Source organism: Theropithecus gelada, chromosome 1 (genome assembly GCF_003255815.1).
Source record: "Theropithecus gelada isolate Dixy chromosome 1, Tgel_1.0, whole genome shotgun sequence".
NCBI lineage: Eukaryota > Metazoa > Chordata > Mammalia > Primates > Cercopithecidae > Theropithecus > Theropithecus gelada.
In genome coordinates, this window is record NC_037668.1 from 39,712,857 (window position 1) to 39,735,967 (window position 23,111).

Genomic DNA, 23,111 nt, shown 5'->3' on the forward strand with positions numbered 1-23,111 from the left:
AATGCACCGTGCCCTTTAAGTCGCCATGAGGAGGCTATATTTAGGGCCCATGGACATTCTGCAGGAGCTCGGGCAGCCTTCACTGGGAGTAATCGCTAATCACTGCATTGAGTTTACAGGTGCCCCTGGGCACACTTAACCCAGGGCAATGAATAGTTATTGCGCGGCCTCCCGCTCGGGGCCTGTGGGCACACTTAAGCGAGCTCGCAGATCACTGCGAGCAGGGCACGGCTCGGGTACACCCTTGGGCACCCTGCGCCATCAGCGGGGAGAGGCAGAGTATTAAATATCTATGTGCCCTGTGCCCACAGCTGCATTTAGCCAAGGGCAAGGCCGGTGAAACGGCTTTAATTAAAACTTAATGCAAGTTCAAGGTGCAGCCACGGAAGTGGCGGCTGCAGAAGTCACCAGGAATGAATCAGTCAATTCGATGAGGTTCTCAGATGGGGGAAGGGGTTGGAGGGGAGGTGGGGGCAGCAGAGACCCGCCTCTGTTGCTCCTGTTCTGCCCACCTCTGTGCAACTCTGTTCAGGGATGCAGAGCCCTCCTCCCCCGACCCGCTCCCACACCTCGGTCAGTGAAGGATGCCGGGGACTGGGGCATTGGGGCATCTGGGCTTCAAGGGCAGGACGATGGAGACCAAGCGGGCGCCCGGGTCGGAGTCGTTTCTGCTTTTCTCAGCGATTCGCCCCAGTGTCGGGCGATGCCGGCAACACCCTCCCCCTGGCGGCGGCTTCCAGAATCACAGGCCCAGTGCAGAGGGAGCAGTGACCAGCCCCGGGATGTCAAACAGGTGCCCTGGCAGCCCTGCTTGGGGATCCCGGGGTGGGGCCCCACAATTCTTAGGCGTACCAACACCGGCTTTGGCGTGGCCACTCTTAGCCCTTAATAAAGGCAGGTGGGCAGAGGAAGACCCTCCCGCTCAGCCCCTTCTCTTTCAGGTTAAGAAGCAAAGCAACTTTGGAGTCCAACATGGCAGTGAGCCAGGCTGAGCGGAGATGAGCCCAGGTCTTCTGAGCTGGGCTGGTGCAGGGGCCCTTCCACCACAGCACACTCATTTTTGAAGTTCAGATCAGATAAGAAGAAAACGATAAGCTCTTCCTGGGGCAAGTCACGCCTTGGTCATATCTGTTCCGTCAGCACCAGCACAGGGCTGGGCATACAATAGATGCTCAATAAATGCTTGTTGGGGCCAGGCGTAGCAGCTCATGCCTGTAATCCTAGCATTTGGGGAGGCCAAGGCAGGTGGATCGGTTGAGGTCAGGAGTTCGAGACCAACCTGGACAACATGGTGAAACCCCATCTCTACTAAAAATACAAAGTTAAACTGACTTGGCCGGGCGCAGTGGCTCACACCTGTAATCCTAGCACTTTGGGAGGCCGAGGTGGGTGGATCACTTGAGGTCAGGAGTTCTAGACTAGCCTGGCCAACATGGTGAAACCCCATCTCTACCAAAAATATAAAAAATTAGGCTGGGTGCGGTGGCCTACGCCTGTAATCCCAGCACTTTGGGAGGCCAAGGCGGGCGGATCACAAGGTCAGGAAATCGAGACCATCCTGGCTAACACAGTGAAACCCCATCTCTACCAAAAATACAAAAAATTAGACAGGCGTGGTGGCGGGTGCCTGTAGTCCCAGCTACTTCGGAGGTTGAGGCGTGAACGGCGTGAACCCAGGAGGCGGGGCTTGCAGTGAGCCGAGATTGCGCCACAGCACTCCAGACTGGGTGACAGAGCGAGACTCCGTCTCAAAGAAAAAAAAAAAATTAGCCGAGTATGGTGATGCATGCCTGTAATTCCAGCTACTCGTGAGGCTAAGGCAGGAGAATCACTTGAACCCAGGAGGCAAAAGTTGCAGTGAGCCGAGATCATGCCACTGCACTCCAGCCTGGGTGACAGAACAAGACTCCGTCTCAAAAAAAAAAAAAAAAATTAAAGTGAACTTTTTTAAACTGGAGGATTTCACATACAATTATAGATTTCCAGTTTATCTTGAAATGTTGGAAAATCTGGCAAAATGGGGCTGGAGTGAAGTCCAGCCTCCGCTCCCTCTGTAGAGGGCCAGGACTGCAGGTTGTGCCTGTTCCAGCATGCCCCAGCCCCTACCATGTGGCCTGGCTCAAAGCCCAGCTCTGTTGCTACCAGCTGGCAAGTCTCCTAATCTCTCTCTGCTTAGTTCTCTCACCTGCAGAATGGGGATCAGTATAGAACCAACTACACAGAATCGCTGTGAAGGTGAGATGAGTTAATATTTGCAAAGTGAGTAGAACGGTGCCCAGCACAGAATAAGCTATATATAAGTGTTTGCTGGGCCAGGCGTAGTGGCCCACGCCTATAATCCCAGGGCTTTGAGAGGCCAAGGTGAGAGGATCACTTGAAGCCAGGAGTTTGAGACCAGCCTGGGCAACACAGTGAGTCTCCATCTCTACAAAAAATTTAAACATTAGCTGGGCATGGTGTTATACGCCTATAGTCCCAGCTACTCGGGAGGCTGAAGTGGGAGGATCCCTTAAGCTCAGGAGGTTAAGGCTGCAGTGAGCCTGCGTGACACAGCAAGATCCTGTCTCTTTAAAAAAACAGGCTGGGCGCAGTGGCTCACACCTGTAATCCCAGCACTTTGGGAGGCTGGGGAGGGTGGATCATTTGAGGTCAGGAGTTTGAGACCAGCCTGGCCAACATGGTGAAACTCCGTCTCTACTAAAAATACAAAATTTGCTAGGCGTAGTGGCACACACCTGTAATTCCAGCTACTTGGGAGGCTGAGGCAAGAGAATCGCTTGAACCTGGGAGGCAGAGGTTGCAGTGAGCCAAGATCATACCATTGCACTCCAGCCTGGGCAACAGAGCGAGACTCCATCTCAAAAAAAACAAAAAACAAAAACAACAACAACAAAAAAAAAAACAGCTGACTAAATGAAGGAATGAGTAAAATTCTTTACTGCCTCCTCCTCAGTCCAGCATGCTCATTTCTGTGGCGGGTTTGGTCCCTATAGATGTTTGGGTTTCTAGCCCTCCCCACTCCCATCCAAATCTTGTTTAGCTTACAGAGGTGCCCCGCTGATGAGAGCTGGAGAGAAACTTGAATTCAAGGAGCGCACACGGCCGTGAAAGAGCTCACAATTGGATCTGGGGCTCAACCTTTCTTCCCTGATGCTTAAAATGTAGACATTGCACCTGATCGTACCTGGGGTCTATAACTCTTTGACATTACCCAGGTCCAAAAAACAAAAACAAAAACAAAAAACAAAAAAACATTCAAACTAGCCAATTTTTTCAATCCAGAGAGAAAGGACACAAAGATGCAATTTTGCAGCTTTGGTGATAACCCAAGTGACCCCCTGAGCCAGCCATCATGGGAAATCCAGAACCCGAGATCAGACAGCTTTAATCCCCCCCTCCCCTCCCATCTCACCCCTCCCCTCCCATCTCACCCCTCCTTGCTCAGAACCAAACCCAGGAGACTTAGCACCCAGCCAGTACCCAGGGATGTCTGGAAGAATGATGCCGTACTGCATCTGCAGCTACCACCTGTCTCTCTGGGCCACATTCTGCAGTGCAGGGGCCAGGGCCACCTGCCTTGGCCTTTAGAGAGACACCCAGCCTGGGAGGCCCTTCTGCCACCTCCCAGACCCTCTGAACCCATTACCTGGATGAACATGGGCCCACAGTGGACACTTTCCCGGCCCAGTCTTGACCTTAGCATTGGACACTTCATTATGTATCGATCACTCCGCTCCAACCTTGTCACCCCTTTCTGAAATATTCTGATTTCCAGCCTGTAATTTGCTTTCTGGAAGTAGGGCAAAATTCATGTGTGCAAATGAGAGAGGAAAATACAGTTAGTAGGCTGCAATTATAGGTCAGTCCCTGTTCACAGCAAATAGGATACCATGAACCTGCTACAAGGTGGGCTTGTGGAAGAGGGATGGGAAATGAAACCAGGGTCGACAGCAACTCGGAAGCTGGGTCTGGCTCTGGAAGCTCAGCCCCTACCAAGGAAGCCCTCCAGGCCAGGGAACATTTGTGGGTTTTGGGAAGGTCAAACCTAGTCAGACAGAATAAGAACTTGCATCCCAATGTCCCTTGACAGTTGACAAACACACTTTATCTCCTTTGACGCCCATCAGTGTCTCATAAGGCTGGGCTGTTTTTTGCTTTTGAGACAGAGTCTCAGTCACCCAGGCTGGAGTGGAGTGGTGTGATCTCTGCTCACTGCAACCTCCACCTCCTGGGTTCAAGCGATTCTCGTGCCTCAGCCTCCCAAGTAGCTGGAATTACAGGCATACGCCATCAGGCCCATCTAATTTTTCTATTTTTAGTAGAGACAGGGTTTCACCATGTTGGCCAGGCTGGTCTCGAACTCCTGGCCTCAAGTTATCCGCTCACCTTGGCCTCCCAAAGTGCTGGGATTACAGGCGTGAGTCACCAAGCCCGGCCAAGGCTGGGCTTACAAGACAAAAAAATTCTCATTTTACAGATGAGGCAGTTGAGGCTTAGAGAAGGTAAATGACTAAGCCAAAGGCATGTGGCCGTTGCTGAGACTCGACGTGAGAGCTGGTCTAGCTCATTCCAGCACGAGGCAGACTTCAAAGATGTCAAACCAATGGGTCCCTCCACCCCTCCCAGACTGCCCTCATTCAGCCACACAAGAAGAACCCAAGTCTAAGCTTTGCGGTGGGGCCTGAGAAGGGCGGGTATTGACGGGGCTGTCCGAGAAGGGTGACCACAGAGAGGAAGAGAAAGAGGAGGAGCAGGGTAGTTCCCAAAATTCCTTCCCCCACTCCAGACCACCGACCCACTCGGGAAAGACTCTGGGCTGGGTCAAGGAAGGGAGCACAAAGGAACGGAAAGGGGAAGTGGAGGTGAGGAGAAGACAAGAAAAAAAAACTGTGAGCCAATCTGTGGGGCTGGTCGTCCCCTTGCAGGACCCCTGGCGTGAAATTTAAGTAACAAGAATGCTGGCACGGTGGCTCATTCCCATCATCTCAACACATTGGGACACCGAGGTGGGAGGATGGCTTGAGCCTGGGAATTCCAGACCAGCCTGGGCAACATGGTGAAACCCCATCTTCTACAAAAAGTACAAAAATTATCTGGGCATAGCAGTGCATGCCTGTAGTCCCAGCTACTCTGGGGGCCGAGGTGGGTGGATCACTTGAGGTCAGAAGCTCAAGACCAGCCTGGCCAACAGGGTGAAACCCCGTCTTTACCAAGTAATCCCAGCTACTTGGGAGGCTGAGGCAGGGGAATCGCTTGAACCTGGGATGTGGAAATTGCAGTGAGCCGAGATTGCCTCACTGCACTCCAGCCTGGGCAACAGAGCGAGGCTCCGTCTCAAAAAACAGAAAGGAAAAAAAATACAAAAATATCTTACTTCTGTAAATTTTAGAATCACATGGTCTCGTGAGCCCATAATGGGCCTGTGCAAGTGAGGGCTGTCAGTCAGCCTTTGCAACTCCTCAGCACCATTTATTCACTTCATTAAGCACTTACTGAGTACCTACTGTGTGCCAGGCCCTGAGGCAAGCCTGTGGGTGTGACTGCCTCACCCCAAAGACTCCAGGTCCAGCAGGAGATGGTGTGTGAGTGGGCACATTGTGAGTCAGCGTTGGCAATGATAGAAGCAGGTCCACTGCACAGAGAAGGGGGGAGTCTCAGGAGGACTGCCTGGACGAGGCAGCATCTGAGTTGGGCGGCCTTTTAATATCTATGCCCATAAACTCCATGAAGGCAGAGATTTCTGGTCTCCCTCAGCTCAGTTTCTACAGAGGAATAATGGTGCAGTGTCTCCTTACTTGACATCTGAGCTCAGGCTTAGATCCTTAAATCTCCCTTAAAAAAAAAAAAAAAAAAAAAATTCCCAAACCCACCTCTTTCTGCACAAAGCAGGCCGAGTATTGAACTCGAAAAAAGAAGTCACCATCTGAAGCCGGATGCAGGAAGTAGCCACATTTAGCAAGAGAAGAATCCAGGTGGTTAGGGGCCCTCCAGGTGCCTGGAACGAGAAAGGGACAGAAACGTGGGTTGAGCCTGTGGAGGTGGCTTCTCTGGCAGGGTCAGAAATATCAGACTCGCAGGTAGAAACTGCTCTGCCTGGAAGCTTCTTACCTGGAGGGGACAAAAATAGCAGTAATTTTTAAAAGTCTGAAAAGGCATATACCAACAGGAAAGCCCGATGGTTCTTCAATCAAGGTGTATCCAGAATCCGACCCCGTCTCCCCACACGAATCCTCAGCTTGTGTCACTGCTGCTGCCTCCTCCCATGTCCCCCAGCTTCCTCCTTTGCCCCTGTTGTGAATATTCCATGCAGCATCCCGCAGGATCCTGTTCAAAACGTAGGCAGATTGCGTCTCTTCTCTGCTCAGACCTCTTCATTGCCAGCCAGGTGTGGTGGCTCACACTGTAATCCCAGCACTTTGGGAGGCTGAGGTGGGAGGATCACCTGAGCTCAGGAGTTTGAGACCAGCCTGGCCAACATGGCGAAACCCCATCTCTACTAAAACTACAAAAATTAGCCAGGTGTGGTGGTGCACACCTGTAATTCCAGCTACTTGGGAGGTTGAGGCACGAGAATGACTTGAACCTAGAAGGCGGAGGCTGCAGTGAGCCAAGATTGTGCCACTGCACTCCAGCCTAGGTGATGGAGTGAGACACTGTCCCAGAAAAAAAAAAAAAACAAAAAATAAAAAACTCCATTGTGTAAAAAAACAAAACCCTTGTAAGCCTCACGTGACTTGCCCTCAGCTCTCTGACCCTTTTTCCCACTTCTCTTCCCCTCCCTCCCTCTGCTCCAACCACACCAGACCCACTGCTATTTCTCAATCATCCCAGGCCCACTCCTGCCTCAGGGCCCTTGCACTGGCTGTGCCCTCTGCCTGGAACTCTCTTCTCCTAGATATCCGCATGGCTGACTCCCCTACCTCCTTTCAGTCCTGGTGCAAATGTCGCCTTCTCCATGAAGCCCACCCTAACTACCCACTTAACACTCCCCTATCTTGCCCTCCTTCACCCTTTTCTGCACACTCATTGTCTTCTAACCGACTATCTTACTGGCTTATTTGTTATATTGATTGTTTATTGCCGTCTAGTCAAATGTCAGCTCCGGCTGGCTCACGCCTGTAATCCCAGCACTTTGGGAAGCCGAGGCGGGCGGATCACGAGGTCAGGAGATCGAGACCATCCTGGCTAACACGGTGAAACCCCGTCTCTACTAAAAATACAAAAAATTAGCCGGGCGTGGTGGCGGGCACCTGTAGTCCCAGCTACTCGGGAGGCTGAGGCAGGAGAATGGCGTGAACCCGGGAGGCAGAGCTTGCAGTGAGCCAAGATTGCGGCACTGCACTCCAGTCTGGGCAACAGAGCGAGACTCCATCTCAAAAAAAAAAAAAAGGTCAGCTCCATGTGGCTACGGGTATTTGTCTGTTTTGTTCATTGCTGCATCTTTAGTGCCTCAAGTTATTTCTGGCACACAGAAGGTTCTCAATAAATAGTTATTGAAAGCGGCTGGGCACGGTGGCTCACACCTGTAATTGTTGCACTTTGGGAGGCTGAGGTGAGTGGATCACTTGAGGCCAGGAGTTCAAGACCAGTCTGGCCAACATGGTGAAACCCTGTCTCTACCAAAAACACAAAAAAAATTAGCTGGGAGTGGTGGCAGGCACCTGTAGTCTCAGCTACTCAGGAGGCTGAGGCAAGAGAATCGCTTGAACTTGGGTGGCAGAGGTTGCAGTGAGCCGAGGTCACGCCACTGCACTCCAGCCTGGGCAACAAAGTGAGACTCTGTCTCAAAAAAATAAACAAATAGAAATAAAAATACAAAAATTTGTTTGGCACGGTGGGGGCCACCTGTAGTCTCAGCTACTCCAGAGGCTGAAGCAGAAGAATTGCTTGAACCCGGGGGACAGAGGTTGCAGTGAGCTGAGATTGTACCACTGCACTCCAGCCTGGGCAACAAAGTGAGACTCCATCTCAAAAAAATAAATAAATAAATAAATAAGTAGTTGTTGAATGAGTGAAAAATAAAGGGGGCTATCTCTGGGTAGAGGGATTATAAGCAGTTTTGATTATCTCCTTTGGGTTGCCTCTAGTTTCTGTAATTATCTTGTATTGCTTTTGTCATGATTATTTTTAAAGCATTTTTAAATCTCACAGTTTCACTTTCAAACGCTTGACTTGATTGTGCATTTGATGGGAGATGAATACGCTATTCCAGAAAACAGCTCTGGCAGCCTTTCTACGTGGGATTCTCTGGTGACATGCTTTCCTTTCAAAAGCACGCAGCTTCCACCGCTATCTTTAGCAAGAGATCAAGGCCGTACCTCTGGCGGAGGAAGGCTGTGAAAGGTAACTCGCTGGGGAAATAAAGTGTCTGAGCTGGATGTGCAAATTGACCTGGATCGTTTTAGTTTTGCATTCACGTTTGCACTTTGTAAATATTTGCCTGGCACCCTGCTGCTCACACCTGCTTGCTGTCCCCTCAAGTTTATGGAAGGCAGCAGGCACCATCATTTCTCCATCCCCACCTGGCGCTGCCGCGTGAAATGAAAACTCTCCCTCAAAAGCCACAGGTGGCTCTGACAGCGCCTAAAACTAATGGCCTGTGGCTGGCCGCTGTGACTAATTCTCTGATTATTGGCTTTATGATTTTACGCTTAAAACTTCTTTATAATAACACACAGAAATGTTTAATGGGCTCTATCCAGAGCCATAAAAATTACTTATTGAACAAGCGTTTTAAAACTATTAATCTATTGTTTTCCATTAATAATGGCTCTCCAAAGAACAGGCGACAGCTTAATGTATCCACAGCTTTTCTCCTGGAAAAGTGGCCTTTTAATACACAAATGTCTCTCCCAAGGCCTCCTGGGCTGGCTGGTCAACGGGTGGTTGGCCCTCCCAGGGCAGATTTAGGCCCTACTGGTCCCAGAAGGTGCTTTAGGAATTTCCAGAATGAGCAGGGTCCCTGGGAGGTTTTCCTAGACTTCGGGAGAGACTAGAAAGCCTCCCTCCTCGATATCTATGATTCTGTGCAAAAGAGAGGAGGAACCTGGGGGCTGGCTTTGCAGCCACTGAGATGGAGAGCATGGAGGGAAGCAAGCTGTTTGCTCCTCTCTCTACTCGTGTTCCTTCCAGAAGGTTCCAGGTACCCTGATGCCATCCAGCACTTTCCTACTTCTTCTGTTGGAAAGCTCATGGCAGAAAGGTTTCTGGAAGTGACACTATGCCCTTGTTTTTTGCTATTTTAGGTGCGCTCTTCCCCCACCAAGCATGTGATGGCCTCCCATTTTGTGTGAGAATCACCCCTTTAGTCTCACTTCCACTTTTGCAGAGTGATTTCAATTTTGGAGCTATCGGCACCAGATGGGCGCTTCTTCCAGGGCTTTGGGCCACTTGTTCATTCAACAAATATTTACTGGGACTCTTCTAAGCACGAGGCAGTGTTCTCGGTTCTGAAGACGCAGCTGTAAACAAAAAGCACGTGGGCCGTGCCCTCACAGCGCAGCCTTCTGTTGGGAAGAGGGGTGCAGATCACAAACTTGGGAACAATGGCAGGAGATCATCTTACTAGTGAGGAGTGCCAGGATTGTGACCGGGGTGGGCGTGGATGGCTTTAGAGAGCCTGGAAGGGCTGCAGGGGGAGGTGGCCTTTGAGCAGAGATTTGAATGATGCCCAGGAACCTGCAAGAGCCATGGGGGAGGAGCACTGCAGGCAGGGGAAGGCAACACAAAAGCCCCAGCAAAGACCCCGCCCAGCCACCGACTGCCTCTTACCTGGCAAGTGCAAGGTCCTAGCCAGCCACAGCCTCAGCCCCTCCACGTGGCTCCTCGGGATCCACAGGGTCATGTAGTCTGAGAAACACTCGACTGTGTCTGTCCAACAAGAAGATGCTTCCGAGAAGGAAGGAAGGAAGGGGGGGAGGGAGGGGGGGAGGGGGAGGGACTGGGGGAGGGAGGGAGGGAGGAACTGGAGAAGGGAGGGGGGAAGGAGGGAGGGGGAGGGGGAAGGGACTGGGGGAGGGAGGGAGGGACTGGGGAAGGGAGGGGTGAGGGAGGGAGGGAAGGAAAGGAAGAAGGAAGGAAGGAAGGAAGGAAGGAAGGAAGGAAGGAAGGAAGGAAGGAAGGAAGGAAGGGAGGGAGGGAGGGAAGGAAGGAGCTCCCCTCAGCCTGGCTTCAATGGAATAGTCAGGAAAGGGCATGTAGGGGTCTTACTGTCCTAACAGAGTGACCCTTTACTCCATACAGAGGTCGCAGTTCACAGAATGTCCAAGGAGGAAGAACCTGTTGGGGAGGTCCTCAAATTCCAGCCTGCAGGCTGGGCACGGTGGCTCACACCTGTAACTTGGGCACTTGTTAAAATACAACTTGGGCATTTGTTAAAATACAGATTCGTAGGTCTAAGGCGGGGTCTGAGATTCAGCAGTTCTATCAAATTCCCAAGTGATGGCTGCTGGTCCAGGGACAACACTTTGAGTAGCAAAGTCTTGGAGGTCATTAAATCTAAACTTCGTTTTATAGGGGGAGACAGGGAGCAATGTGACTTCATGGTACATGTGTGAGTACTCGCCAGCATGGTGGCTCACACCTGTAATCCCAGCACTTTGGGAGGCTGAGGTGAGCAGATCGCTTAAGCTCAGAAGTTTGAGACCAGCCTGGGCAACAGCAAGAAAAAAAAATTCATTTAAATTAGCGGAGCACAGTGGTGCACAGTAGTGCACGCCTCAGCTACTTGGGAGGCTGAGGTGGGAGGACCGTGAGCCCAAGAGGCAGAGGCTGCAGTGAGTTCAGCCTGGGTGACAGAGTGAGACCCTGTCTCAAAAAGAAAAAAAAAAAAGATCATAGGCACTGGTGTCAGTAGGCATCTGGGTTTGAATCCCACCTCTGTTGTGTGTATGTGTGTGTGTGTGTGTGTGTGTACACCTGTTGCTTAGTTTCAGTTTATTTCTGTGAATTGATTGTATGATAATGATGGTGATGACAGTAATAATGGTGATGGTAGTAGTGGGATGATATTGATGGTGATTGTGGTGGTGATGACGGTGGTGGTGATGATGGTATTAATGGTGATGATCATAGTGATGGTGGTGATGGTGGTGATCATGATGGTGATGGTGATAATCATGGTAGTGATGGTCATAGTGATGATGGTGCTGGTGATGGTGGTAATCATCGTGGTGATGATGGTGGTAATAGTGATGTGATGATGGTGATTATGGTGTTGATGGTGGTGATAATGATGGTGGTAGTGATGATGGTGGTGTTGGTACTAGTGACAGTGATGATGGCAATAACAGTGATGGTGATTATGGTGGTGGTGATGGTGGTGGTGATGGTGGTGGTGATAGTAATGATGGTGGTGATGGTGGTAATAATGATGGTGATGGTGATAATCATGGTAGTGATGGTCATAGTGATGATGGTGCTGGTGATAGTGGTAATCATGGTGGTGATGATGGTGGTAATAGTGATGTGATGATGGTGATTGTGGTGTTGGTGGTGGAAATGATGGTGGTAGTGGTGGTGGTGGTGCTAGTGACAGTGATGATGGCAATAATAGTGATGGTGATTATGGTGGTGGTGATGGTGGTGGTGATGTGGTGATGGTGCTGGTGACGATGGTGATGGTAATGGTAATGATGGTGGTGATGATGGCAGTGATGGGACTTCACAGGGTAGATGTGAGACTTTAATGAGTTAATGCATATAAAGGTCTTTACAGAGTGATCACTGCAGAGCACATGTCTAAAGGTGACAGCTCTTATAATAATAATAATTACTGTCATCCAGAGATGAAAGGACTTATCCAGGTATAGAGCAGCAGGACCAGTGGCGCAAACTCGCCGCCATCATTTTCCAGGCCATCACAGAGTCAGACAGAGTATTAGAGAAATTGAGTTAATGTTAGAATACACATGGCGCTGAATCAATAACGAACCCAATGTTGTGTTCCTATGCGGTTATGAGATGTATATCTGACTCCTACAGGCCTCAGGGCTTCATTGTGGACACGGCCTCCCACTGTCTAGGAGAGCTGGTGGAGAAACTGGGAGGTCTCCCCTGAATCCGCTCGACATGGGTATGGGATACTCACGTGCACTTTAAAAAAAATACGGGTTAGGCCGGGCGCGGTGGCTCAAGCCTGTAATCCCAGCACTTTGGGAGGCCGAGACGGGTGGATCACAAGGTCAGGAGATCGAGACCATCCTGGCTAACACGGTGAAACCCCGTCTCTACTAAGAAATACAAAAAACTAGCCGGGCGAGGTGGCGGGCGCCTGTAGTCCCAGCTACTTGGGAGGCTGAGGCCGGAGAATGGCGTGAACCCGGGAGGCAGAGCTTGCAGTGAGCTGAGATCCGGCCACTGCACTCCAGCCTGGGCGACAGAGCGAGACTCCGTCTCAAAAAAAAAAAAAAAAATACGGGCCATGCAGATATGACTCACATACAGGCGTATTACTCATGCCTGTAATCCCAGCACTTTGGAAGGCTGAGGCCGGTGGATCACCTGAGGTCAGGAGTCCAAGACAAGCCTGGCCAACATGGTAAAACCCAATCTCTACTAAAAATACAAAAATTAGCCAGGTGTGGTGGTGGGCACCTGTAATCCCAGCTGCTTGGGAGGCTAAGGCAGGGGAATCGCTTGAACCTGTGAGGTGGAGGTTGCAGTGAGCCAAGATCGCACCACTGCACTCCAGCCTAGATGACAGAGTGAGACTCAATAAATAAATTAATAAATAAATAAATAAAACAAATAGGCCCCAGGTAGAAACTTGTTTACAAGTCACTTGACTCATAAAAGTAGAGTAAGGGTGGCCGGCGCGGTGGCTCATGCCTGTAATCCCAGCACTTTGAGAGGCCAAGGTGGCAGATCACCTGAGGTCAGGAGTTCGAGACCAGCCTAGCCGACATGGCAAAACCCTGTCTCTACTAAAAGTACAAAACTTAGCCGGGCCTGGTGGCATGTACCTGTAATCCCAGCTACTCAGGAGGCTGAGGCCAGAGAATCGCTGGAACCCAGGAGGCAGAGGCTGCAGTGAGCCGAGATGGCGCCACTATACTCCAGCTTAGGTGACAGAGCAAGACTCCATATCAAAAAATATATAGAGAGAGAGTAGGGGCAAACTGGCTCAGCCATGGAATTCTGCAGCTCTGCTGACCGCTCCAGGCAGAGAGCACAGCCTGTGCCCAGACCAGAGGGGAGAGGCAGTGTGCAGTGTCATGGTCACCCCTGACCCCGGCCTCTGCCCATCCCACCCTGGTCCATTCTCAACACGGCAGCCACGAGGGATCTTAAAATGGAAATAAGATCATGTCAGCCTCTTCTCAGAACCTTCAATGACTGCCCACTACCCTTGGAATAAAATCCAAACACTTCCACAATTCATGTGGCCCTGAGCCAAGCTGGTCTTTTCTCTACCTCATGGCCTCTGCACATACTGTTCCCTCTGCCTGAAACACCATTCCCTACTCTTCATGTGGCTGGCTCTTCTTCATCTGCAGGTCTAAAATTAAACGTCACCTCCTCTGGGAGGTCCTCCCTGACCACCCCCACTCATTCTCTACCCTGGTCCTCTGTCTCTTTCCTTCCTGACTTGAATCACTGTTGGGAATTATGTTATCTAGTTGTTCATGAGATTTCTGTATACTTTTCCTACTCGAGTGAGGATGGGTGGAGATCAGGTTGTCTCCCACTGAGGCAAAGAGAAGCTCAGGAAGGGGAGGGGCTGTGTCTGCCTTGTTGACCACTCTATCCCCAGGGTCCTCCCATGGACCAGTGCCTATTGGCCAGCAACTGCTCAGTATCTGTCCAGCAAAGGGCTATGGCCGGAGCCTGGCCTGCCCTGAAGCTGGAGAATAAGAGAAGCCGTGACCCAGAGATTTGTCGTTTTCCCTTCTCCCCCTTGACACAAACTACAAGCTCCAGGAAAAGGCGTAAGTTGTGTCTAACTTGTTCATCATGGCACCCCCAATACCTTGCCCTGTGCGTGGCACCCACAGAGGCCTCTGCTAAATGCGGGTTAAGCACGTTTTCGGCCGGGCGCGGTGGCTCACGCCTGTAATCCCAGCACTTTGGGAGGCCGAGGCGGGCGGATCACAAGGTCAGGAGATCGAGACCACGGTGAAACCTCGTCTCTACTAAAAATACAAAAAATTAGCCGGGCGCGGTTGTGGGCGCCTGTAGTCCCAGCTACTTGGGAGGCTGAGGCAGGAGAATGGCGGGAACCCGGGAGGCGGAGCTTGCAGTGAGCTGAGATCCGGCCACTGCACTCCAGCCTGGGCGACAGAGCGAGACTCCGTCTCAAAAAAAAAAAAAAAAAAAAAAAAAAAAAAAAAGCACGTTTTCATCCCAAGTACTCCAGTACAGAAAACTGGAGTTTTCTGTAATCACACAAGAACAACAATATTAAGTGAGATTGTTCATCCACAGGAAGTGGAATCTTGTTGGATGTAACCTATTTTCCCCAATAGAGCCCTGCCCAGAGTTGATAGAGAGCTTAAGTTAAATATATACTCCAAGCTGGGCGCAGTGGTGCACGTCTGTAGACTCAGCTGCTCTGGAGGATGAGGCAGCAGGATCGCCTTTACCCAGCAATTTGAGGTTCTACTGTACAATGATCATGCCCGTCAATGCCACTGCACTCCAGCCTGGGCAACATAGCAAGACCCTGTCTCTGAAATACACACACACATGCACACACTCTAGACATGAATTATTTTACAACTGCAGAAATGGGAATATGAAATAATATTATCTCCTGGGCTAATTTGTCTCTCAATGGAGACATTTAAGCCACCAGGAAGAACACAAGGCACTGGGCCCTGGAGTTGGATGATCAGGGCCTAGACCCTGGATCAACCTATGTGACCTGGGGCAAGTCATTTAATCGCTCCAAGACCCCATTTCTTCTTCTGCAAAATGGGCACATGTGCAGTAAATAATTAACCTGGGCCCAAAGAATTGACCCTTTGCCCCTCCTGGGTCAAAGCACCTGGGAAATAAATTCTAAGCCCTTGGAATGTTTTGCCTGTTAAGAGTGTCTTTGTGGTGGGTGCAGTGGCTCATGCCTGTAATCCCAGCATTTTGGGAGGCAGAAGTGGGCAGATCACTTGAGGTCAGGAGTTCAAGACCAGCCTGGCCAACATGGTGAAACCCTGTCTCTACTAAAAATACAAAAATCAGCCGGTCGTGGTTGCAAGTGCCTGTAATCCTAGCCACTCGGAAGGCTGAGGCAGGAGAATCGCTTGAACCTGGGAGGTGAGATCACACTACTGCACTCCAGCCTGGACGGCACAGCAAGACTCCATCGCAAAAAATAAAAAATAAAATAAAAATTAGAAAAAGACTAAAGTCAGTCACATGAGTAGTCAGCCATGGCTACGCAACTGACCGCCAGTAAAACCTCTGGATAGGAAGGCTCAGGAGCTCTTCTCAGGTCGGCATACTCTGTGTGTACTGTCATTCATCGCTGCTGAGAGAAGCTGGCCCTGTCTGTACAACCCCACGGGGAAAGGGCACCCAGAAGTGGTGGCAGTGGCTGCTGCCATCACACTGGCTGCAGCAGGGAGGTGTGGCTGGGGCTGAACACTCCAGGGAGCCGGTGGGAGCCCCGCCCCTTCCGAGGCTGGGATCTCCTTGGGTGCCTCCACAGACTCCCAAACCACAGCAGCAGACCCAGGCCTCCTGCTCTGTGGAGCAGTTGGGAGCCCCACCCTACTGGGCGGGGCTACAGCTGCCCAAACTGCAGCTGTGGATCAGAGCCTCCCTGTGCTCTTGGGGGAGGGCTAGGAGCAGGCAGGATCTGCCTTCCCGGGTGCAGCTGCGGCTGCCCTCCCAGGTGCAGGAGCTGGGTGTCTCTGCTGCCTGCACCCTCGGGGACCCCAGGAAGGACCCCCCACCAAGTCTCTGCAGGCTCAGGGCGTGTCTTCTCCTCCAGCCTGGTCTCTCTCCACTCCAGGGACCTGCTCAGATCTCTTAGAGGGGTTGGGGCCAAGCCTGTGGGCCATGAACGGCAGTGGGAGGCCGATTGATTCCTGGGTGGAAGGGGACAGGTCCCCAGTAGGGCCCCACTTGCGGGCCAGGGAGGGCCTGAAGGCTGCCGGCTGGGCTGCCAGTCCCTCAGACTGAGTAGGGACTCGTGGGGCCTCTTTCCGGCTGGCCCATGGCTGCCTGTGGACCAATCAGCACACACTTCCTCCCCTCTGAGGTCCACAAAAGCGCAGGGCACAGTAAAAGCCAGGCAGAGGACGGCCAGAGGAAGACGAGGGCAGAGAGACCATGGGATGAGTTGAGTACCCTCTCTGCTCAGAGCAGAGAGGGTGGGACGACCAGTGAGCAGAGAGAAGCTAACCGCTCTGCTGAGAACTGCAGAGACCTTCGGAGACGTCCGAATGACTTGCTTGCAGAGAGGAGCCACCCTCTCCAGGGCCTCCTTTCTGCTGAGAGCTGAATACTCAGTGGGAAGACCTGCCTACAGAGAGGAGCTAGCCACTCCTTTGAGCTGTTCTAACACTAAATAAAACTCTCCCCCTTCTTCATCCTTCACTTGTCTGCATTCCTCATTCTTCCTGGACACAGGACAAGAACTCAGGCAAAGGTGCCAGTGGCCACAGAGGTTTCCCACCAGAAAAATCAACACCCCAGAGATCCCATAACAGAAGCTTGCCCCTGGGTCTCTCCTGTACTGCACCCCGTACACCTCTTCCCTTGGCTGACTTTAACCCACGGCATTTAACCACGAGTATCACAGCTTTTCTGAGCTCTATGGGTCCTTCTGGTAAACTATCAAACCTGAAGGTGGTATTGGGCACCCTTGAACTTGGAGTTGCTGTCAATAGTGAAGGTAGTGTTGGAGACTCCTGAACCTTGTAGCACAAAAATAGCCTCTCTCTCATTGATCTCAAGAAGGTGAAATGAGGGCCGAGCACGGTGGCTCACACCTGTATTCCCAGGCACTTTGGGAAGCCAAGGCGGGCAGATCACCGGAGGTCAGGAGTTCAAGATCAGCCTGGCCAACATGATGAAACCCTGTCTGTACTAAAAATACAAAAATTAGTTGGCTGTGCTGGTATGCGCCTGCAGTCCCAGCCACTCGGGAGGCTGAGGCGGGAGAATCGCTTGAACCTGGGAGGTGGAGGTTGCAGTGAGCTGAGATCACACCACTGCACTCTAGCCTGGGGGACAGAGTGAGACTCTGTCTGAGGGGAAAAAAAAAAAAGGAGATGAAATGGGATGATGGCATGTGAAACCCTCAGCACAGGGCCAAGCCCAGAGTAAGTGCTCAGCAAAGACGTGTTACACCCACAGTGTCAACTGTTTGCAGGGTGGCTAAGTGCGGGGGCTCTGGAGGGTGAAATCCTGGCTCTGCTACTCATTGCTATGGGACCTTAGACAAGTCACTCACTCCTCTGGACTTCACGTCATCATCTAAAAGTCTTGTTAGAATGAGTTAATTAATAGACACAAATTCCCCAAGACAGGCCCGGCACACCACACACGCTCCCTGTCCTGGTTTTTGTTACTGAAACAAGCACTGAGCTCTGAGTCAGAGGATGCCAGGCCCGGCCCTAAGTCTGGCCCCAGCCAGCCACATGAGCTCCAGCACTTGGCCTGCAGGAATGCCACTTCCTTCTTGAGAGAATGACAGCCCGAAATTCATGCTTTGGTGAAGGCTTTGGAAGGTTTTCTCGCTTCCAAAGTTGCCCAGTGTCACCCAGCAGGTTGGTTCTCAGTCTGCTCATTGGGGAAATGCCCAAAGCCTGATGCCAACCATAAAAGTGTGAGTGATTTACCTGTTAAAACTTCCGGTGCAGAGCTTGGCTTGTCCCTATCTGACGTGAAGGAGAGGCTCCATGGGAATACCGTGGGCTGAACACAGGCAAGACAGACGGCCCTGCGGGAGAGGAGGGAAGGGTGTGGGGAGATGCACCGCCCAGCCGCTGCCTCATCTACCTTCATTCACTCAGTATATTTCTTTTGAGTGCCTACTATGCACAATGGCCAAGACACAAAAAAACAACCTTAAGTAAAGAAATAGAAGAACAAAATAATCTCAGATAGTAATCAGGCTCAGAAGAAAATGAAACAGACTGGTGAAATACAGAGAGCCTGAGAGGACCTCTGATGAGGTCAGTGTGAAGAGATCATTCTCAAAAAAAGGCAACATATATTTTAGGCCGGGTACGATGGCTCACATCTGTAATCCCAACACTTTGGGAAGCTGAGGCAGCGGGGGATAGCTTGAGCCCAGGAGTTCAAGATCAGCCTAGGCAACATGGTGAAACACTGTCTCTACTAAAAATATAAAACATTAGCCGGGCATGGTGGCCCATGCCTGTAGTCCCAGCTGCTCAGAAGGCTGAGGTGGGAGGATCACCTCTGCCCAGGAAGTTGAGGCTATAGTGAGGAGTGATTGCACCACTGTACTCCAGCCTGGGTGACTGGAGTGAGACCCTGTCTCAAAAAAAAAAAATATATATATTTTTTTTTTTTTGAGACAAAGTCTTGCTCTTATCCTCCAAGCTGGAGTGCAATGGCGCGATCTCACTCACTGCAACCTCTGCCTCCCAGGTTCAAGTGATTCTCCTGCCTCAGCCTCCCGAGTAGCTGGGATTACAGGCGCCTGCCACCATGCCCGGCTAATTTTTGTATTTTTAATAGAGACAGGGTTTCACCATGTTGGCCAGATTTGTCTTGAACTCCTGACCTCAGGTGACCCGCCCGCCTCAGCCTCCCAAAGTGCTGGGATTACAGGTGTGAGCCACTATGCCTGGCCTCAAAAAGATTTTAAATGATGAATCTCATGCCTATAATCCCAGCTGTAGCTGTAATATCAGTTACTCGGGAGGCTGAGGCAGGAGAATTGCTTGAGCCCAGTAGGCGGAGATTGCAATGAGCTGAGATCACGCCACTGCACTCCAGCCTGGGTGACAGAGTGAGACTCCCTCTCCAATAAATAAACAAATAAATAAAATGATGAATCTGTATTAAAGATTTTATTAACCCATTATTAGTGAGGGAACCAGGCAGAGGTTACAACCAGTTCAAAGAAGAAAGAAAGATACATTTCTAGATGAGGAATGTTCAAATGAATTTGCAAACAGACACCAAACTGGCTTCTTCCACAGTGGGGAAGGGAAGCCAATGGAACCTCCCCTGAGGAAATTTATTTGCATGTCCATAGGCAGGAATCAGTTGCATTGCCATAGGTTCTCTACAACTTAGAGCACTATAAAATAGCACAAAGGTGATGAAAGGCTGGAGTTAGACAGCAGGAAGCCTCTTCTCCAAACAATGCTTAGTTTTCCATTGAAGACATCAGTAACCTTTAAAAATTATCTTTTTGTTTATTCCAAATTTCTCTTTTTGCCGGGCACTGTGGCTCACACCTGTAATCCCAGCACTTTGAGAGGCCGAGGCTGGTGGATCACCTGAGGTCAGGAGTTGAAAACCAACCTGGTCAACATGGCGAAATCTCATCTGTACTAAAAATACAAAAATTAGCCAGGCGTGATGGCACATGCCTGTAATCCCAGCTACTCAAGAGGCTGAGGCAGGAGAATTGCTTGAACCCAAGAGGCAGAGGTTGCAGTGAGCTGAGATCGCGCCACTGCACTCCAGCCTGGGTAACAAGAACAAAATTCCACAGTAAAAAAAAAAGAAAAAAAAATAGCCACCACTCCTGGCTAATTTTTTAGTATTTTTTTTGTAGAGATGGAATTTCACCATGTTGCCCAGGCTAGTCTCAAACTCCTAAGCTCAAGCAATCCACCCACCTCGGTCTCCCAAAGTGCTGGGATTACAGGAGTAAGCCACTGCACCGAGCCCCCAAATTTCTTGATGTCAGGTAAAGCATCACTGAGAGGTGACATTTGAACCAAGATGGTATATATGTCACGGAGTCCCGCTGGGCATGGTGGCTTACGCCTATAATCCCAACACTTTGGGAGACTGAGGCAGGAGGATCACTTGAGCCCAGGAGTTTGAGACCAGCCTGGGCAACACAGCAAGACTCGATGTCTACAAAAAAAATTTTAAATTAACCTGGCGTGGTGGCACGCGCTTGTGGTCCCAGTTACTCAGGAGGCTGAGGTGGGAGGATTGCTTGCACCTGGGAGGTCTAGGCTGTGAGCAATGATCATGCCAATGCACTCCAGCCTGGGTAACAAAGCGAGACCCTGTCTCAAAAAAAAAAAAAAAAGAGTCCCACGCAAAGACCCGGGGAAGGGCATTTCCCAGCAGAGGAAATAGTGCACAGGTGCAAACAGTCAGAAATGAGTTTGGTGTGTGTGTGTTTAAGGACTCAAAAGAAGGTCAGTGGAACTAGAGCCAGTGACAGAGGGGCTGCTGGTGGGCAAAAAGGAGAGGGGCAGGCAGGAGCCACGGCCAGGGGTGCAGGCTGGGGTTTTACCGTGAAAAATGATGGGAAGTTCTGGAGAACTCTAAGCAGAGAAGGGAGAGGATCTCCCTTTTTTTTCTTTTTTGAGACTGAGTCTCTCGCTCTGTCACCCAGGCTGGAGTGCAGTGGCACAGTCTTAGCTCACTGCAATCTCTGCTTCTCAGGTTTAAGCGATTCTCGTGCCTCAGCCTCCTGAGTAGCTGGGATTACAGGCGTGTGCCACCACGCATCTGGCTAATTTTTGTATTTTTAGTAGAGTCGGGGGTTTCACCATGTTGGCCATGGCTGGTCTTGAACTCCTGGCCTCAAGTGATCCGCCCACTTCAGCCTCTCAAAATGCTGGGATTACAGGTGTGAGCCACTACGCCTAGGGTAAGGATCTCACATTTTAAAAGACTCTTTGGGCAGCTGAGACTCTAGTTATTTAAAATGACTACAGGCAAGAACCTAAACTTCCCACAAAGAAGCTTTCCTTAGAGGAGTTCAGGAAATAATCCTGAAGCCAGAAGCTGGAAAGAAAGAATGACAGGGAGAGATTGGCACAATGTGGAGCATTGAGAAAGCTCCTGCCTCTGGGAGGGAGTGAGGTTGGCTCAACCACTCTTGGGAACTGGTAGAATCTACTAAAACTGAACATTCCTCCACCCTTCGACCCAGCACTTCCGCTCCAACGGCAAGGCAAGCACAAGTGCATCAGAGGATACGTGCAAGACTGTTCATAGCGGTGCTATTATTTCCTGTAACCTGGAAACCACCCAAATGCCTAGTTGTGGTAGAATGGACCCATTGTGCTCTATTACTCCAGTGGAATACTGAACTGCAATGAAAAGAAATAAACTACTATTGGATGGGCACGATGGCTCATGCCTGTAATCCCAGCACTTTAGGAGGCTGAGGTGGGCAGATCACTCGAGGTCAGGGGTTTGAGACCAGCCTGGCCAACATGGCGAAACCCTATCTCTACTAAAAATAGAAAATTAGCCTGGTGTGGTGGCACATGCCTGTAATCACAGCTACTCAGGAGGCTGAGGCAGAAGAATCACTTGAACCTGGGAGGTGGAGGTTGTGGTGAGCTGAGATGTCACCATTACACTCCAGCCTGGGTAACAAGGGCAAAACTCCATCAGAGAGACAGAGAGAGAGAGAGAGAGAGAGAGAGAGAGAGAGAGAGAGAAAGGAAGGAAGGAAAGGAAGGAGGGAGGGAGGGAAGGAAGGAGGGAAGGAAGAAGGGAAGGAAGGAAGGAAGGAAGGAAGGAAGGAAGGAAGGAAGGAAGGAAGTTAAAGTTAAAAAAGAAATGTGAAAAGGCAGGAATGGATGCTGCATTTCCTTCTAGGGCTGCCCTCATTGAGCCATTCAATTCCTGGGTGGGCAGAGGGCCAGGGCCTCAGGCCCAGCCCAGGGAGGCCAAATGCCAGGGCTCACGGTCTCCCCAGAGTGGGTTGGCAAAGAATGACAGGACTGGTTCCCCAGCCCGGAATCTAAGCTGAGCTTGCAGCCTTCGAGCTGGGAGGAGTTTGCGGCTGTCTGGCTGCCCCGCTTCATTCACTGAATTCAGAAGCGCCTGTGGGGAGCCTCTCTCATGGATAGCCGGGTACCCGCCCTGGGCTTTGCTGCCTGGACACTGAGCCCGATGCGGGATTCCTCTCCCAGCAGCAGGGAGGCGCTATTATTACTTGATTAATTTGCAAAACAAAAACCTGGCTGGGGCAATTGAAGGAAGGTTCTCCCAGGGTGAGTAAATCTGAGACAGGACCAGAAGAATAAACTTGGGGAAGAGGAAAGTGGCTGACTCTGGCGTTGAGCCCCGGCCTTGCCGGGGACCCCGACTCTGCTGTTACGCAGGGAATGCTGCCCGGAATCCACCGGTGGCAGGTGGGGGATAAACGGCTCTCCCCTCCGTCTGATGCCTGCTTCTATTCTCCTCCTTGAGAATCAATTGGGAGAAAGACGTGGGTGTGGGTTTTTCCCCCTTACTTCTCAGTCCAGCTGGGGCAGACTGGGGAGACATGACGCTCCATCCCCCAAGCCTGAGCCCCCTCATGAGGCGTCCAAGAGAAGGCAATGGGTCCCCAGGACAGGGCCCGGACCTCCCCCTTGCTCACCCGGCCCCACAAAGCTCCACTCAGCTTCTTCACCGCCTTCATTGTCTACAGACTTCAACCTCACAAAACGCCAAACAAAAACCCTGCAGTCCACGGCCCAAAGGCCACAAGCCAGCTATTGTGACATTCAAGCTGGCCTGGGAAGCTTCACTTCCCACTCTCAGGACGTTTTTTAAAGTATTTCTTAAAAATGCATCTCAGCTGGGGAAGGGAGGTAGCAATTCTGTTGCCAAGGAAAATGAGATTTTGGCCAGGCGCAGTGACTCATGCCTGTTATCCCAACACTTTGGGAGGCCGAGACAGGAGGATGGATTGAACCCAGGAGTTCAAGACCAGCCTGGGCAACACAGTAAGACCCTGTCTCTACAAAAAAGAAAATTAAAAAATTAGCCAAGTATGGTGGCACATGCCTGGGAGGCTAAAGTGGGATGATCACTTGAGCCCAGGAGTTAGAGATAACAGTGAAGTATGATTACGCCACTGCACTCCAGCCTGAGCAACAGAGCAAGAACGTATCTCAGGAAGAAAGAGAGAGAGGGAGAGAAAGAGAGAAAGAGAAAAGAAAGGACAGAAAGAAAAGGAAGGGAGGGAGGGGAGGGGAGGGGAGGGGAGAGAG

The 23,111-nt window shown here is 50.9% G+C and overlaps 1 protein-coding gene across 1 annotated transcript in view; it reads right to left on the bottom strand.

Moving 5' to 3' along the window:
* The window catches only part of C1H1orf127 (chromosome 1 C1orf127 homolog), a 38,296-nt gene that overhangs the window by 14,247 nt on the left and 938 nt on the right, over positions 1-23,111 (bottom strand). The window contains exons 2-6 of the mRNA XM_025354509.1: positions 17,787-17,887; positions 16,412-16,414; positions 9,772-9,888; positions 5,871-5,995; positions 3,647-3,790 (exon numbers count right to left, since the gene is read on the bottom strand). Coding sequence (XP_025210294.1) covers positions 3,647-3,790; positions 5,871-5,995; positions 9,772-9,888; positions 16,412-16,414; positions 17,787-17,887 — 490 coding nt within the window. The remainder of the gene's footprint in view (positions 1-3,646; positions 3,791-5,870; positions 5,996-9,771; positions 9,889-16,411; positions 16,415-17,786; positions 17,888-23,111) is intronic.